General features: G+C 43.8%; 1 protein-coding gene across 6 annotated transcripts in view; it reads left to right on the top strand.

Moving 5' to 3' along the window:
* mlst8 (MTOR associated protein, LST8 homolog (S. cerevisiae)) overlaps positions 1-17,718 on the top strand; it is a 33,505-nt gene that overhangs the window by 6,990 nt on the left and 8,797 nt on the right. For 3 of the 6 annotated variants that reach the window (XM_068056825.1, XM_068056829.1, XM_068056828.1), the window contains exons 3-4: positions 2,709-2,760; positions 4,099-4,261. In XM_068056825.1, the coding sequence (XP_067912926.1) occupies positions 2,709-2,760; positions 4,099-4,261 (215 nt within the window). Of the gene's footprint in view, positions 1-2,708; positions 2,795-4,098; positions 4,262-17,718 lie in introns of all 6 variants that reach the window. The other 3 variants (XM_068056830.1, XM_068056831.1, XM_068056832.1) reach the window with 3 other exon arrangements.

Below are 17,718 nucleotides of genomic sequence, written 5' to 3' on the forward strand. Positions count from 1 at the left end.
TCCTGGAACAGCTTGGCTAGTTCTAGAGCACAAGCCTTCGATACTACAGCTGATATGTTGTCAGGGCCCATAGCCTTTGCTGTATCCAGTGCCTTTAGCTGTTGATATCATTGAAGTCAATCAAATTGTTTGAAGACTGGCGTCTGTGATGATGGGGACCTTGGGAGGAGGTCAAGATGGAATCATCCTGTCGGCACTTCTGGCTGAAGATGGTTGCAAATGCTTCAGCCTTGTCTTTTGCACTGACGTGCTAGGCTGAGGCATCATTGAGGATGGGGATGTTTGTGGATCCTCCTTCTTTGATTAGATGTTTAATTGTCTACCACCATTCACGACTGCATGTGGTAAGACTTCAGAGATTTGATGTGATCCTTTGGTTGTGGGATTGCTTAGCTTTACCTATAGCATGCTTCTTCTGCTTTTTAGCAGTCATGTACCCCTGTGTTGTAGCTTTACCATGTTGGCATCAAATGTTTAGGTATGCCCGGTGCTCCTCTTGGCATGCTCTCCTACACTTCTTGTTGAACCAGGGTTGGTCTCCTGGTTTGATGCTAGTGGTCGAGTGAGGGATATGCCAGGCCATGAGGTTATAGATTGGTGGAATACAATTCTGCTGCTGCTGATGGCCCACAGCGCCTCATGGATACCCAGTTAGATATGTTCTGAATCTGTCCCATTTAGCATTGTGGCAGTGACACAAACGCGATGATGGGTATCCACAGTATGAAGATGGGACTTTTTCTCCATAAGGATTGTGCAGTAGTCACTCCTATCATTACAGTCATAGACAGATACATCTGTGTCATGTTGGTTTTTCCCTCTTGGTTTTCTCACCACCTGCCACAGGCCCACTCTGGCAGATATGTCCCTCAGGATTCGGCTAGTTTGGTCAGTAGTTGGACTGTCGAGCCACTCTTGTTGGAGGACGTCAATGTACATCAACCAGAGTACATTCTATCCCCTTGCTACCCTCAATGCTTCTTCCAAGCGGTGTTTAACATGGAGGAGCACTGATTCATCAGCTGAGGGAGGATGGTAGGTGGTAATCAGCAGGAGGTTTCCTTGCCCACATTTGACCTGATTTATGAATCTTCCTGGAGTCTGGAATCAATGTTGAGGACTCCCAGGACCACTCCCTCCCAACTGTGTACCGCTCTACTGGCACCTCTGGTGGGCCTGTCCTGCTGGTAGGACAGGACATACCTAGAGTTGGTGATGGAGTAGTTTGCTGTAAGGTATGGTTGTACATGTATTTTAGCTTTCTGTGATTCATCTACAAGGGCATCCAGGTCTCTCTGAATGCAAACGTTTTGTACTCTCTCACCATTCAAAAAATATTCTGTTTAATTTCTCCATGCAATTGGGTAACTTCACACTCTGTCACATTGTATTGTATCTGCCATGTCTTGCGCACTCACCGAACCTATGTCTCTCTGCAGCCTCTTTGCGTCTTCCTCACTGCTTAATTTCCCACTTGACTTTGCATCATCTGCAAACTTGGGTACGTTACACTCAGTCAGCTCACTTGTAAATAGCCAATGCCGAAATACTGATCCTTGCCCTACCCCACTAGTTACAGCTTGCCAACTTGAAAATATCACTTTCATTCCCACTCTCTTGTGTTTTGTGATTTAACCAATCCTCAACCCGTGCAAATCTATTATTCCAAATCCCATGAGTCCTAATTTTGTGGCACCTTATCGAATGCTTTTTGAAAAACAAATGCACTACATGCACTGGTTCCCCCTTACTGATTGTAAGATTTTAGGAATTTATGCCCCCCTTCTAAGGCAGGAAAAGACTTGGCAGCAAAGCTTTGTTGTGAATTGACTTTATGGAGACAAAGGGCAAGTTACTAATAATCTATGGTTGCAAACTTAGGCGCTCATGCTCTCGCTCTCTCTCTCGCGCGCGCTCTCTCTCGCTCGCGCTCCCCCTCGCCCGCTCGCTCTCTCTCCTGCTCTCGCTCTGTGCATCTCTGTGCAATTACATAGTGATCTGATAAACAGCAATTCAATACATTTACACAGTGAGCGATGCTTACTTTGCTGTGTAAACAGTGACTACAGTTATATAGGGATGAGCCTTGGTTGATGCTTCATTTTTTTTAATGACAGCGGACAATGTGCTTGGTTATGTACTTAAATGTCAAAAATATGCATAATTCAGCACTCATTGCAGGAAGCCCCCTTGCATTTTAATATTGCAGGAGGCTTCTTGAGGCTGGACTCTGCTTTTAAATGAATCAAAGCAATTTCACTCTGTGTTCCGTCAATAGGTAGAAAGAAAAACGGAAATAGAAGCAGGTTTTGATGCACAGCTGAATCTAGAGTGAATTTCCAGTATTCTCTATTCCTATTACAGATTTGCAGCATTCCATTTTCCCTCTCATTCTGTTTTCCCTTGTTTCTTAATTCTCATAATGTTTTTAGCATTCATCCCACCTCATCCTCATGGTGAGAATAGGTCTAAACCTGTACAACTCTGTGTGTATGCCTTCCCCTTGCTGTCCTGTGGCAACTTGTGACTGTTAATTTGCATCTGAGTGCTCAGAGACGTGCTCAGCTGCATCGTGTAGTGTGACCGAGGATTCCTCTTCCACCACCAATCGTCACACAGAAGAGAAGGCACCAGTGAAATTTTCATTTGTGCTAGGAACTGGGCCTGTGAATTATTTTATATTCCTGCTTCCTTAACAAAGTTCCCAGCAGGTGAATGCCTTGGAAATCACCCCAGACCGCAGTATGATCGCAGCAGCAGGTAAGCAGAGTGGCAAGCACATTGTTACGACCAGGTGAGAAAGGCGTCTATGGGTCTGTTGCTGTCTTCACTTGGTCTTACTGTAATTTTAAACACAGTGTTTTGAGCTCCCGCTTTGTGAATTCTTGTTCACAGGTTTCCAATTATAAGGCAAAGAAATGAGAACAAACAGGCTTTCTTTGGTTTAAAGAAGAAAAAAATGAAATTTATTAAACCTTAAACTCTAATACGGTTAACACCTACGGATATACGACGTGCCCACGCTAGCATGCACACACGATACACACATGCAAATAGGGACAGAAAAAAGCAGAAGAAAAGATAAGTAGAATAGTTTGAGGCAATATCTTGTTACTGTTTTTCAAGCTCGCTGTAGTCCTTGATTGAAGATATAGTCTTGCGTTTCGTTGGGGCCCAGTATTCTTCTTAAACCTTGTTCATGTTGGAGACTTTTCTCTCTTGGAGTTTATGTGTCTTCAATGGTTTCCGAAGCTGGTGAGAGCGAGATGAGGGCAGACAGGAGAGGAGATGTTCTCAGTCCATGAGCACGCAGCTTTCTGAGTTCAATTTCTGTTTTTCTGGTTTAAAACTCCTCTAGTTGGCCAGCAGGTGGTCACGTGACTGGTTTGACCAGGTCTCTTCTGTGTATTGGGGCAGGACTAGTTCCTTTGTTTCAACTCTGGTACTATGCAAATGTCCTTCCAGCCAGGGGCTTGCAATTTTAAGTTTTAATGTTCATGTGATGAAATCATGTGTACCTCAGTCTTGGCAGGTGGGGCGTTTGCCTGACAACATGTTCACTTCATCTACCATGACATTTTATTGGTCAGCCCTGTGGGTCATGACCCCTGCACCAAATACCACACTGAAATGCATGGTTATTGAATTCCTTATTAATCGTGGAAGTCCAAGCACAGTTTGACTTTACTCCTTTGTAGTTGAAATGGAAATAGAATCTGAAGCACGCATCATTCCCAATATTAGGGATACTAAGGTCTACATATCCTCTCCCCTATGGGAGGGGGAAGGAAGGGAGGAATGTCTTTTCTAATCCCTCATATTGTTCAAGGCTGGTGAATTTTTTTACTTGTGCCCTGAAACTCTTAATTTTCCTGAAAGATGAAAGTGAGTGGCGTTAATGCCTAGCCAGAGAAAGCCCCAATACATCTTGTTCTGCCTAGTTTTTGTGTCCACTTTTTCCAGAACCGGGACTTTCTTGCTGCTCAGTCTTACAGCACAGAGCTCGACTTGGAGCCAAATTGTGCAGTGTAGACTGTGCTCATGTTGTATGCGCCATCTGGCATAGTGACATGTTTTCTTTTTTGGCTCATCTTGTAGGGTACCAGCATATCCGAATGTACGACCTGAATTCAAACAACCCAAACCCAGTCATCAACTACGACGGGGTCAGCAAAAACATCACCTCAGTGGGGTTCCACGAGGACGGGCGCTGGATGTACACTGGTGGGGAGGACTGCATGGCCCGAATCTGGGACCTCAGGTATTTATCAGGAGACCAATAACAGGTTGTCAGCTGTGGCTCATTGGGTAGCACTCTAGCCTTTGAGACAGGAGGTTGTAGGTTCAAGTCCCACTCCAGAGACTTGAGCCACATAATCGAGGTTGATAGTGCATCGTTCCTTCAGTTCTCCTGGAGGTACCGTCTTTCGAATGAGACATTAAACAGCAGCTTTGTTCACCCTCTCCGCTGAATGTAAAAGATCCATGGCATTACTTTGAAGAAGAGCAGTGTGTTTCTGCCCAGTGTCCTGGACAATATTTAGCCCTTAACTACATCACTAAAACAGATTATTGCATTGCTGTTTGTGGAATCTTCCTGTGCAAATTGGCTGCTGCTTTTAAGAGTATCAGAAATAGGAACAGGGATAGGCCATACAGCCTGTGCCATTCAGTACAAGGCTGATCATCTGCCTTGACTTCACTTTCCCACCTGCTCTCCATATCCCTTAATTCCCTGAGAGACCAAAAATCTGTCTATCTCAGCATTAAATGTACTCAACAATGGAGCATCCACAATTCTCATGGGTAGAGAATTCCAAAGATTCACAACCCTTTGAGTTAAGAAGTTTTCCCACATCTCAGTCCTAAATGATCGATCACTTATCCTGAGACCTTTCCATGTTCTAGATTCCCCACCCGAGAGAAACAACCTCTGTGTCTACCCTGTTAAGCTCTTTCAGAATCTTGTATGTTTCAATGGGATCACCTTTCATTCTTCTAAACTCCAGAGAGTATCGGCCTAATTTACTCAGCCTCTCGTTATAGGACAACCCTTTCATCCCAAGAATCAATCTTGTGATCCTTTGCTGTACTGCATCCAATGCGAGTACATCCTTCCTTAAATACAGAGACCAAAACCGCGCACATACTCCACGTGTAGTCTCACCAAAGCACGGTACAATTGTAGCAAGACTTAGTTATAAAGAGAGATTGGATAGGCTGGGTCTGTTTTCCCTGGAGCGAAGGCGGCTGAGAGTGGACATGATACAGATATATAAAATTATGAGAGGCATAGATAGGGTAGATAGCCAGAGTCTGTTTCCCATGGTAGGGGTGACTAAAACTAGAGGGCATAGATTTAAGGTGAGAGGGAGGAGGTTTAAAGGGGATCAAAGGGATAAAATTTTCACACAAAGAATAGTGGGTATCTGGAATGAGCTGCCAGAGGAGGTGGTGGAGGCAGGAACAGTAGCAATATTTAAGAGACATCTGGACAGGTACTTGAATGAACAAGGCATAGAGGGATATGGAATTAATGCAGGCCGGTGGGATTAGTATAGATAGGCATTATGGTCGGCATGGACGCGGTGGGCCGTAGGGCCTGTTTCTATGCTGTACGACTATGACTTCCATATTCTTGTACTCCAATCCCTTTGCAATAAAGGCCAACGTGCGTTTACCTTCCTAATTGCTTACTGTACCTGGATGCCAACTTTGTGTGTTTCTTGTATGAGTACATCCAAGTCTCTCTCAACTTCAACATTTGGCAGTTTCATGTCTTTTTAAAAAAAAATTCTGCTTTTCTGTTCTTACTACCAAAGTGAATAACCTCACACTTCCCTACATTATACTCCATCTGCCGTTTTGTTGCGCATTCACTTAACCTGTCTAATATTTTTGCAGCCTCTTTGTGTCCTCCTCACAACTTACATTCCCACTTAGCTCTGTATCGTTGACAAATTAGATACAGTACTCTCAGTCTCTTCGTCTAAGTCATTAATGTAGATCAGCACTGATTCTTGCGGCACTCCGCTAATTACAGCCTGCCAACTTGAAAATGCTCCGTTTATCCCTACTCTTTGCTTCCTCTCTGTTAACCAATCCTCTAACCATGCTAATATATTACCCTCAGTTCCATGCGCCCTTATCTCCTGTATCAGCCTTTTATGTGGCACCTTATTAAATGCCTTTTGGAAATCCAAGTGTACCTCATCTACTGTTTCTCCTTTATTTATCCTACGAGTTCCATCCTCAAAAAACTTTCATAAAACCATGTTGACTTTGTCTGATCATACTATGATATTCTAAGTGCATTATTAATATTTACTTAATAGATTCCAGAATTTTTCCAAAGACAGTCAGGCTAACTGGTCTGTAGGTTCCCCATTTTCTCTCTCCTTCCTTTATTGAATAGTGGAGTTACATTTGCTAACTTCCAATTCGCTGGGAGCATTCTAGAATCCAGGGAATTTTGGAAAATCATAACCTGTGCATCCACTAACTCTGCAGCTACCTTTTTTTTAGAAACCTAGGGTGTAGACCATCAGGTCCTGGGATTTTGTTGGCTTTTAGTCCCTTCGGTATCTCCAGTACTTTTTCTGTGCTGATATTAGTTACCTTAAGTTCCTCACTCTTAGCCCCTTGGTTGGTTACCCTCTATATTTCTGGTGTGTAATTTGTTCGTCTCTGCCATTTCCTCGTTCTCCATGATAATTTCTCTTGTCTCTGCCTCTAAGGGACTAATGTTTATTTTAGCTATTCTCCCTTTTAATATACTTGTAAAAGCTCTTACAATCTGTTTTTATATTCCTGACTAGTTTACTCTTATATTCTATTTTTTTCCCTTTTTTCAACATTTTTGCTGGTTTCTGAAGCACTCCCAATCCTCAGGCTTACTACCTGAGAACTCTCCTCCTTTTCCTCAAAATAATGCCCTGGGATCTTTTATGACCACCCATGAGGGCAGATGTGGCCTGAGTTTAATGTCTCATCTGAAAGATGGCACCTCTGACAGTGCAGCGCTTCCTCAGTATTGCACTGGAGTGTCAGCCTAGAGTTACGTTCAAGTCTCTAGAGTGGGGCTTGAGCCCAAAACCTCCTTTATGCCTGTGTCACAGGCGTGGATACAAGTTATGCTCCTACTCACATTTGAAATCTGAAGCTGGGTCCTACCTCTGAGCAGACATGTACTACTGACCCCATATATATGCACATGAAGTCACATGCATGTGTTCAAAGTGGCACATTGCATTCATGGAGTCATAGCATCATTTATGGCAGAGAATGAGGCCATTCAGCCCATCGAGTCCATGCTGGCTCTCCATGGAGCAACCCAGTCAGTCCCACTCCCCCGATCGACCCCGTCGCCCTGCAAGTGTCCATCCAATTTCCTTTTGAAATCATTGTCTCCGCTTCACCACCCTCGTGGGCAATGAGTTCCATTACCACTTGCTGCATTAAAAAAAATTCTTCCTCATATTTCCCCCTGCATCTCTTTTCCAAAACCTGTGTGCCCCAGTCCTTGTACAGCTTTTCCTTGTCTAGCTTTTCCTTGTCTAATTTATCTAAGCCTGTCTTAATCTTGTACCCCTCTGTCAAATCTCCCCTCAATCTCCTTTGCTTCAGCAAGAGCAACCATAGCTTTTCCAAAGTAGCCTTGTAACTAAATTCCTCCATCCCTGGAATCATTCTGGTAAATCTCCTCAGCACCTTCTCAAGGACTCTCACATCCTTCCTAAAGTGTGGTGACCAGAACTGGACGCAATACTCCAGTTGGGGCCTAACCAGAGCTTTACAAACGTTCTGCATAACTTCCCTGCTTTTGGACCCTATGCCTCTATTTATGAAGCCCAAGATCCCATATGCTTCGCTAACCACTCTCTCAATATATCCTGCCACCTTCAAAGATTGATGCACATGCACCTCCAGGTCCTTCCGTTCCTGCACACTCTTTAGAACTGCACCATTAAGTCTACGTTACCTCACCCTATCCCTTCTGCCAAAATGCATCACCTCACACTTGTCTGTATTAAATTCAATCTGCCACTTGTCTGCCCATTCTGCTAGCCTATCTATATCCCATTGCAGGCATTCTTATCCGCCTCAGTGTTTGCCACTGCTTCAAGTTTGGTATCACTGGCAAATTTTGAAATTCTACTCTGTATGCCAAGATCCAAGTCATTTATTTATAGTAAAGGAATGCAGTGGCCCTAGCACTGACCCTTGGGGAACACTTTACCATCCTCCAGTCTGAAAAACAGCCATTTGCTATGATGCGTCATTTTCTGTTCTGAGTCAATTTTTTTTATCCAATTGGACACTCAACCTCCTATTCCATGAGCCTCAAGTTTTGTTAACCAGCCTTTTATGTGGTGCTTTATCAAACGGTTTCTTAAAATCCATATAGACAGCATCCACTGCATTCCCGTCATCAACTTTCTGTATTACTTCATCAAAAAATTCAATTAGTCAAGCATGATCTGCCTTTTACAAATCTGTGCTGGCTATCCTTAACTCAAACCTCTTATAGTGCCTGTTGACTTTTTTTCCCCCTCATCATTGTTTCTAAAACCTTACCCACCACTAATGTGAAATTAACTGGCCTATAGTTGCTTGGACTGTTCTTACATCATCTCTTGAATGAGGGTGCCACATTTGCCACTCTCCAGTCCTCTGGCACCTCTCCAGTATCTAGGGAAGATGGGAAGATTATGGCAAGCTCTTCCGCTATCTCCGCCCTCACTTCCTATAACAACGTGGGATTGCAAGCCATCCGGACCAGGTGACTTATCTACCCTAAGCATAGCCAGCCTTTCCAGTACCACCTCCCTCTCAATTTTTATCCTATCCATTGCCTCTACTCTGTCCCCTTCTACCAATATTTTGTTAGATTCCTCTTCCTTAGCAGACACCAATACAAAGTCCAGCCTTGCCCTGTGTCTCTAAGCATATATTACCATCCTTGTCCCTAACAGGATCCACTCCACCTTTTACTACCCGCTTACTATTTACATGCCAGTAGAAGATTTTTGGGTTCCCTTTTATGTTGACTGCCATTCTATTCTCATATTCTCTCTTTGCCAATCTTATTTTCCTCTTCACCTCCCCTCTTAACTTATTGTATTTGACCTGGTTCTCATTTGACGAATTCCCCTGACATGCATCATACACCCTTTTTTTTGTTTCATCATAATCTCTATCTCCCTTGTCATCCAAGGAGCCCTGTTTTTGGTTCCCCTACCTTTCACTCTTGCTGGAATATACCTACTCTTGCTGGAATATACCTAGCCCTGAAGGATCTCTTGCTTTGAGATAACCAATTTTTCCATTCCAGCTTTTTCTGTCCATCTTTGGTTCCATTTTTATCCTGGCTAGAACCCTTTTCATCACATTGCAATTAGCCCTCTTCCAATCTAGTCGTTCTACCTTATATCATTCCTTGCTTTTCTGCATATCAAGTCTAAACCTTATGATACGATGATCACTCTTAGCCAAATGCTTCTCCACAGACACCTGGTCCACCTCATTTCCCAGGACCAGATCAGCAATGCCTCCTTTCTAGTTGGGCCGAGAACATACTGATCAAGGAAGTTCAGAACACCTTTCACAAATTCCTCCCCTTCCTTTTCCCTTTACTCTTAAATCCTTCCAATCGATATTTGGGTAATTAAAGTTCCCAACATCACCACTCTGTTCTTGCACATCTCTGTGATTTACCTGCAGATTTGCTCTTCTATCTCTCTCTCATGACTTGGAGGCCTATAGAATACCCCTAGTAGCGTGATCGTACCCTTTTTGCTTCTCAACTCGAACTAAATGGATTCTGTCCTTGCCCCCACAAGGACTACCCTCTTTCCAGCACTACAATGTCTTCCCTAATCAGTACTGCCACCGCACCTCCCTTTTTTCCTTCTCTAACTTTTCTGAACACTTTATATCTTGTATATTAAGCACCCACTCCTCACCATTTTTAAGCCACCTTTCCATTATTGCCACTACATCATATTCCCATATTGCATCTGATGTCCTGTTACAACTGCCTGAATTATACAAAACCAAAGTTATACTACCCCTGAAAATTTCAAACCTCTACAACTACTAAGGGTTTCACTTCCACTGTAGTGTGCTACAGAGCCAGATTGATGAACTGACTCCCGAGCTTTTATGCCACTTTTTCCATACTGGAATACATGACTTGTGCCACAGAGCTATGAAAGTGGCAGTATATCTGCAGCTTGAAAGAACTAGGAACAGAGAAACAGGAGTAGGTCATTCAGCCCTTCAAGCCTGCTCCACCATTCTAGATCATGGCTGATCGTCTACCTCAATGCCATATTCCCGCACTATCTCCATATTCCTTGATGTCATTAGCAACTAGAAATCTATCGATCTCTGTCTTGAACTTACTCAGTGACTGAGCTTCTACCACCCTCTGGGTCAGAGAATTCCAAAGATTCACCACCTCTAAGTGAAGAAGTTCCTCCTCATCTCAGTCCTAAATGGCTTGCCCTTTATTCTGAGATTGTGTTCCCTGGTTCTAGACCCCACAGCTAGGGGGAACATCCTTTTCTGCATCTACCCTGTATATCCCTTTAAGAATTTTGTAAGTTTTTATGAGATCGCCTCTCATTCTTCTAAACTCCAGAGAATACAGGCCCGGTCTCTTCAATCTCTCCTCACAGGACAATCCCACCATCCCATGAATCAATCTGGTGAACTCCTGCTGCACTCCCTGGCAGGTATATCCTTCCTCATGCAAGGGGACCAGAAATGCACACAATATTCCAGGTATGGCCTTCCCAGTGCTCTATATAATTGAAGCAAGACTTCTTTGCTCCTGTACTCACATCCTCTTGCGATAAAGGCTAACATACCATTTGCCTTTCTAATTGCTTGCTACACCTGCATGCTAGCTTTCAGTGACTTATGAACAAGGAGACCTAGGTCCCTTTGGACATCAACACTTTCCAATCTCTCATCATTTAAGAAGTACTCTGCAGCTTTGTTCCTCCTACTAAAGTGGATAACCTCACACTTATCCACATTATATCCCTCTGCCATGCTCTTGCCCACTTACTCAGGCGGCCCCTTGACGTCTCTGCATCCTCCTCACAACTCCCATTCCCACCAAGTTTTGTGTCATCCGCAAGCTTGAAAATATTACAATTGGTCACAACATCCAAAGCATTGATTTAGATTGTGAACAGCTGGGGCCCAAGCACTGATCCTTGCAGTCACAGCCTGCCAAACCGAGAGTGTTCGATTTATTCCTACTCTGTTTTCTGACTGTTATCCAATCCTCAATCCATGTTAGTATATTACCCCCAATCCCATGCACTTTAATTTTGCTTACGAGCCTCCTATGTGGGACTTTATCGAAAGCCTTCTGAAAATCCAAATACATCATATCCACTGGTTTTCCCCCTTATCCATTCTGCTAGTAACATCCTCAAAAAACTCATAAGTTTGTCAGTTATGATTTCCCCTTCATAAATCCATGTTGACTCTGTCCAATCAGACCATTATTTCCAAAGTGTCCACTAATCATATCCTTTATAACGGATTCTGGTATTTTCCCTACTACCGACATTAGGCTAACAGGTCTGTTGTTCCTGTTTTCTCTCTTCCCTCCTTTCTTAAACAGCGGGGTTATGTTTGCAACCTTCCCAACTGCTGGCACCATTGCAGAATTTATAGAATTTTGAAAGATGATCACCAATGCATCCACTATCTCTGTAGCCGTCTCTTTCAACAGTCTAGGGTGAAGATCATCGGGTCCCGGGGATTTGTCAACTTTCAGTCCCATTAATTTCTCCAATACTACTTTTTTTACTAATCCTAATTTCTTTCAGCTCCTCATTCTCACTAGACCCTGGGGTCTTAATTATTTCAGGGAGACTTCTTGTATCTTCCTCTGTGAAAACAGACACAAATAATTATTTAGCTTCTCTGTCATTTCTCTATTTCCCATTATAAATTCTCCTGTCACTGCTTGTAATGGATCCACATTTGTCTTTGTTAATTTTTTTCCTTTTTACATACCCATAGAAGCTTTTACAATCTGTATTTATATTTCTTGCTAGTTTACATTCATATTCTATTCTCTCTTTATCAATTTCTTGGCCCTCCTTTGGATTCTAAAATTGTCCCAATCCTTCGGCTTATGACTTTTTTTTGGCACTTTTATAAGCCCCCCCCTCCCCTTGATCTACTACTATCTTTAACTTCCTTTGTTAGCCACGCTGACTCGTTTTCCCTATTGGGTTCTTTTGCCTCAAAGGAATATATGTTTTTTTGAAAACTATGCATTAATTATTTAAATAATAGCCATTGTCTATCTACTGTCAAACATTTTAATGTATTTTTCCAATCCACCATGGCCAACTTGCTCCTCATACCTTCATAGTTACCCTTGTTTAGATTTAAGACCCTAGTTTTGGATTGAATTACATATCTTTCAAACTTAATGGAAAATTCTATCATAATATAGTCACTTTTCCCTAAACATTCTTTTACCACCAGATTATTAATTAGCCAGTTCTCATTGCATAATACTAGATCCAAAATAGCCTGTTCCCGAGTTGCTTCCTCAACATATTGCTCCAGAAAACCATCTCGGACACATTCCAGGAATTCTTCCTCCATAGCGTTGATGCTCATCAGGTTTACCCAGTCTATATGTAGAATGAAGTCATCCATGATTGCTGCATTGCCCTTGCTAGATGCACTTCTAATTTCCTGATTTATATCATGCCCTACATTACCACTACGGTTTGGTGGCCTGTAAAACACTCCCACCAATAACTGTTTAGATAAGGAAGAAGGATTGTTAATTTATAAATCAAAACACTGAGGTGCATAAAGGGTGGGATATGGGTTTGCAACCATGACTGTTCATCAGTGTCCCTACATATAGTATCACAAGTAGATTGACCTCCTGCCCCATCATTAATTTATCCTTTTTAGATCTCTTACAATTGTCCTGGAAAATAGTGCACAAGCCTAGTGACATTGGGGCAAATTTTAACCTGCAAGGGGGGCACAGGTGTAGGGGCGACATGGAAAGGGGGTTAAAGAGGAAAAAGTGCTGGCATGTCAGGAACCTAGCGTGAATCTGCCAACTTCCGCATTTAACAGATGTGCATTTCAAGGTGCGCAGGAAACCCCTGTGGGACAGACGGGTCTGTGAGTTGGATCTGTAGAAAGGCAATTTTCTGAAGATTTAACCCTTTATTCTGGCTTTAACTGCCAGCATACACGTTTCCTGAGCTGTCTGAAACTCATAATGGTCAGTAAGGTTGAGAGCACAATGGGGATTGATGGGTCTGTGAAATTGGCTGGAAAACCTTTAAATACTGAACGAGGACAGCTGCAGCGTTGACTAAGTGAAAGGCTTTTGCTCACAGGACTTGATCTGAGAATGTGCTTTCACTGCTTTGGAGGTGATTGTCAAGATTTTGGAGGTAATTTCTGCCTCTTGGACCATTGTGACTTGAGCAGTTTATGCAGCTCTACCTCGGACCTCTGATAAGATGAAAACAGAACTCTAGCTTATAGGGGGCAATGCCCTCAACGCAGGATGTACTCCCCAGCTTTCTGGGTGCAACTGAGCAACAGTGCGTCTGGAAGCTCAGATTTTCTGGCAGATGGTTACTGACAGCTGCTGCCTCCGAGAAGGAGAGCTCCTGCCCAGTAGACCAGGTAGGCACACGTTTCTAGTAGTGGTCAAGATCGACACAGCTCTGAATTTCTTTGTCTCCAGTTCCTTCTAGGAATCTACTGGAAACATCAGTAGGATTTCACAATCTGCTGTGCAGTAGTGCATCTTGCTGGTGACTGATGCCATGTTTGCAAAGGCCATCACTTACATCCACTTTGCAACTGTTGAGGCCAGTGAGGAGAGAGCCCTTGGATTTTCTTCAGTGGCTGGATTCCTACAAGTCCGAGGAGGCATAGATTGCACCCATGTGACAATTGAGGTGCCTTCAAATCAAATAGGAGTATTCATCAATTGATAGGGATTCCACTCCATTACTGTTCAACTGGTATGAAACCAGAAGATATTCATGCATGTCTGTGCAAGATATTCAGGAAGCTTCTATGATGCCTTTGTTCTGTGCCAATCAAGTCTCCCACAGATCTTCCAAGCTCTAAACAGACTCAGCGGATGGCTGCTTGGAGACAATAGATACTCTCTAAGGATGTGGTTGATGCCTGTGAGAAGCCTTACCATTGATTCATAGGAAAGGTACAACAGAAGCCACATGAGCAGAAGGGTGGTTATTGAGCAAGGTGAAGATGCAGTTCAAGTGCCTAGATAGATTTGGGGTGCCCTTCAGTATGCACCAGCATGTCCCAAATGATAGTGGTGTGCTGCACAACATGGCACAGCAGAGAGGACTGGAACTGCAGGAGGATGAAGGTGATGACCGTGCTTCATCTTTAGAGGAGGAGGAGACTGATGTGGTCAGGGTTCCTGCAGCTACACACCTAACTGCCAGAGATGCTTGAGGAGGCCTCATGCAGGCACAATTCAGCTAACCTGAGTCTGTGCAGCCATTTGGCTCTCCAGTGCTGATCCCACAGTCTTCCCCACTTGCCCCAACACAAACCATTCCACAGTCAATAATCCTTACTTTCACTGACGCCCGCTGCTCATATTCTACCCCTATCATACCTTTTACCTCAAGGCTGATGTCTGCTTGGCAGGTGAGAGGCAACAATGGAGAAGACTGGACAATGGAGACTTTAAATAAAGTTTATAATGCATTTACAGTTAATATATCACATTAACATACTTCTAAACTCCTAAGTGAATACCCTAGTGAAACTACAAAGTCTGTCTTTTCCTTTTTCTATTACTACGCATGGTGCTACCACCCCCATGGCTCCAGCAGAGCTAGAGACAGGCTCTTCATTCCCCTGCTCTTACTGCTGCGATGCTCATGGCTGGTCCTCTGGGTTTTGGAGCCCATGAAGGCCCTGCCAAAGACTGCCCCTCCTACACCTGCATAGGCACAGACTCAGCCATTGGTATAAGAGTCAGCATGTGGAGATCTGATTTGAGGGGGGAGGAGTGAGTCCTCACTTCCATGTGCCCTTTCTCTATCAACCCCCTCTTGGCCCACCCACACTTCCCTGCTACCCTAGAGCTAGTGAGTACTTTGCTGAACTTCAGTGAGACATGTCAAGGCTTTCCTCCATCCTAAAGGCCTGCTACCTGAACCCAACCAGACGGGACCCGACAACATGTTGGGTTTGGGTCGGGTCGGATCGCACTTCCGGGTCCTTCATTCAGGCTCGGGTCGGGCCGGATCGGACATACTGTATCACCACCTCAGGTAAGTGACTCTAATGTTAATTTACTTTTTGGACTTTAAAGGTGATTTTGTTATAGTTATTTTAAGCTTGTGCAGGTAAGGAACAAAGTGAAAAACGGAAGGTAAGTTAACTGATGGTCGGGCCGGGCGCAGGAAAAAATGGAAGGACTCTGGCCGGGTCAGGCTTGGGGTTGGATGGGGTTCTCTCGGGCTCGGGTCGGGTCTCATTTGCAGACCCGAGCAGGCCTTTACTCCATCAAGTTTAAACTGGCAAACTGAGTATGCTGGCTATTGATGAGAGCTAGCATGCAGTATGTTGCCTGTCTCATCTGATGCTCCATGCAGGTGGCCATGCTTTCTCTGGAGGTGGATATCAGCGCAAAGGCTTGAGACATCATGGCACTCGTGCTAGAGATGGACTCCTCCATTCTCTCTCCAATCGTGCGCAATGTCTCTAGAAATACTGACAGAACCTCTCGCATTTTCTCCTGCTGCTCCAAAATAGTTGTCCTGGTCGAAGAGCCCCGAGGCTCAGCATCTGTGTCCAGCTCAGCAGAGCCTGGAGTGTCCTGCGCTGCTGTCCCTGTCTCCAGTACCTGCTCACATGTGATGTGTGCCTCACCATGTAACAACGCAGCTACCTGCCTTGAAGGCTACAGCAAGGCGTGTGTATCTGAGCTGGTGAAGGATGCACATGAGTCAAGTGATGGTGCTTTCTTAGAGTGCGTAACCTCCTCTGAGGACTTCTTGGCCGCTTCCTGCACCATATCCTGCATTATGCTTGAATGACCTGTGGGAGATGAACAACATGAATTAGAACTGACATGGGGAAAGGTTTCAAATTAATAATTGTGTTCTAAGGGTTTCCATTTTTTGTTAAACTTGAGAATCTAGATTTTAAAACTGAAGAGGCTGAACTTTGTGGTTGTTCATAAAAGAAGTTACCAGCAAGTTTGGACTGAATGTAAGCAAGTTTTAGTGGAAGGGACCTGTTTGTAAAGAACCCAGCAGGGGGTTGTGTTCTAACCCAAAGGGGCAGATGTTTACAAGGAAATGACAGACCACGATTTATAGCTGTCACAGGATTGCTGCTGAACAGTTTTAGTTTCATTTTGAACTGTTAAAGCCAGTTGGTGTTTGGCCTGGGAAAAAAACAGAAAGGCAGTTGGAGTTTGCTTCTTGACCAGCCAGACAGAAGATCCAGTCAGCCCATCTTTCTCTTGAAAAGCAAATCCTGTGTCAAGTGTGTTTCCTGTTGCCTCCTGTATTTGAAGAAATCCTGAATGTTTGCAGAAACCTTGTATCTTTGAAAGAACTTTGCATTGAATGTGAGAGAATTGAAACCTTTGTTGCTGCACACCTAATGTAAGACCAGTGTGAAGCCTGAATCTCTTTGAAAGCCTACTTCCATACCTCTTTTAAGCCGAAGTGGTTTTTTTTTATTCCTTCTGTTTCTTTGTAACAGCTTTAAACAGAAATCCCTTTTTTTTCCCCCCGGTTAACCAGTTGTGTATGTGAGTGTATATGTGAGGGCTAGGATAATATTTCAATTCGCATGTATGTTTATTATTGGTTAAGATTTGGGGTATAAAAAATGGATAATTTTGTTCTTTATTAAAGAAACCTGGTTTGTACTTCTATTCTGGGGTAAAAATAGAGTATCTGATTGACGGTTTCGGTAAGTGGGAAAATTTAAATATACGTTGTAACCTGTGGAGAAGCGGGACTGAATTAACAGTGCACTCCTCCTGCCTCGGTCCAAACAATATAGATGATCATATTCCAGTTAAAGGTGACACCATATCAACATGAGTGATTGTTGTATGCCATGTACCTGTGTGATATCTAATTCTGTTACCAGGTAACTGGGAGCCCCTCGTCTTTCCATTGCCAATGGCCAGGCACTGCATCACTCTGCTGACCTCCATTGCTGCTGCTTCCACAGTAGTCAGGATTAGTTGACTGGAAGGCCAGTCCCCCACGGTTCTCTGTCTCTCCCTGCTAGTCAGTATTCTCTTCTGCAAGGAGAGAAAAAAGAGAGTTATGAGTGTGAGAAACGGAATGCGGATGGAGGGTGACAGTGAGGCTTGGGTGTGAGATGGCAATCAGATGAGGTTGAGAGTCCGTCAGTGTTGGCTGTTCAGATGGGAATGTGAGGAGGTGCCTCGAGAGAGAGAATTGGGTGGAACTGCATTGTGTGTTGGTCTGAGGAGTGTTGTGCAGGAGAAGCCTACGGAAGTCAGAGTGAGGGGCTTGGTGTTTGAATGCAACATGCCACTTACCTTTCCTGCCCTGATGAGGTCGCTGAACCTCATTTGGCACTGTATCTATGATTGTGGGACTACATTCCTGCTGCTCACCTCCGAAACTTCCAGCCACCCCTGCCTGCTCTGAGGCT

This window comes from Heterodontus francisci, chromosome 24 (assembly GCF_036365525.1).
Source record: "Heterodontus francisci isolate sHetFra1 chromosome 24, sHetFra1.hap1, whole genome shotgun sequence".
Classification (NCBI taxonomy): domain Eukaryota; kingdom Metazoa; phylum Chordata; class Chondrichthyes; order Heterodontiformes; family Heterodontidae; genus Heterodontus; species Heterodontus francisci.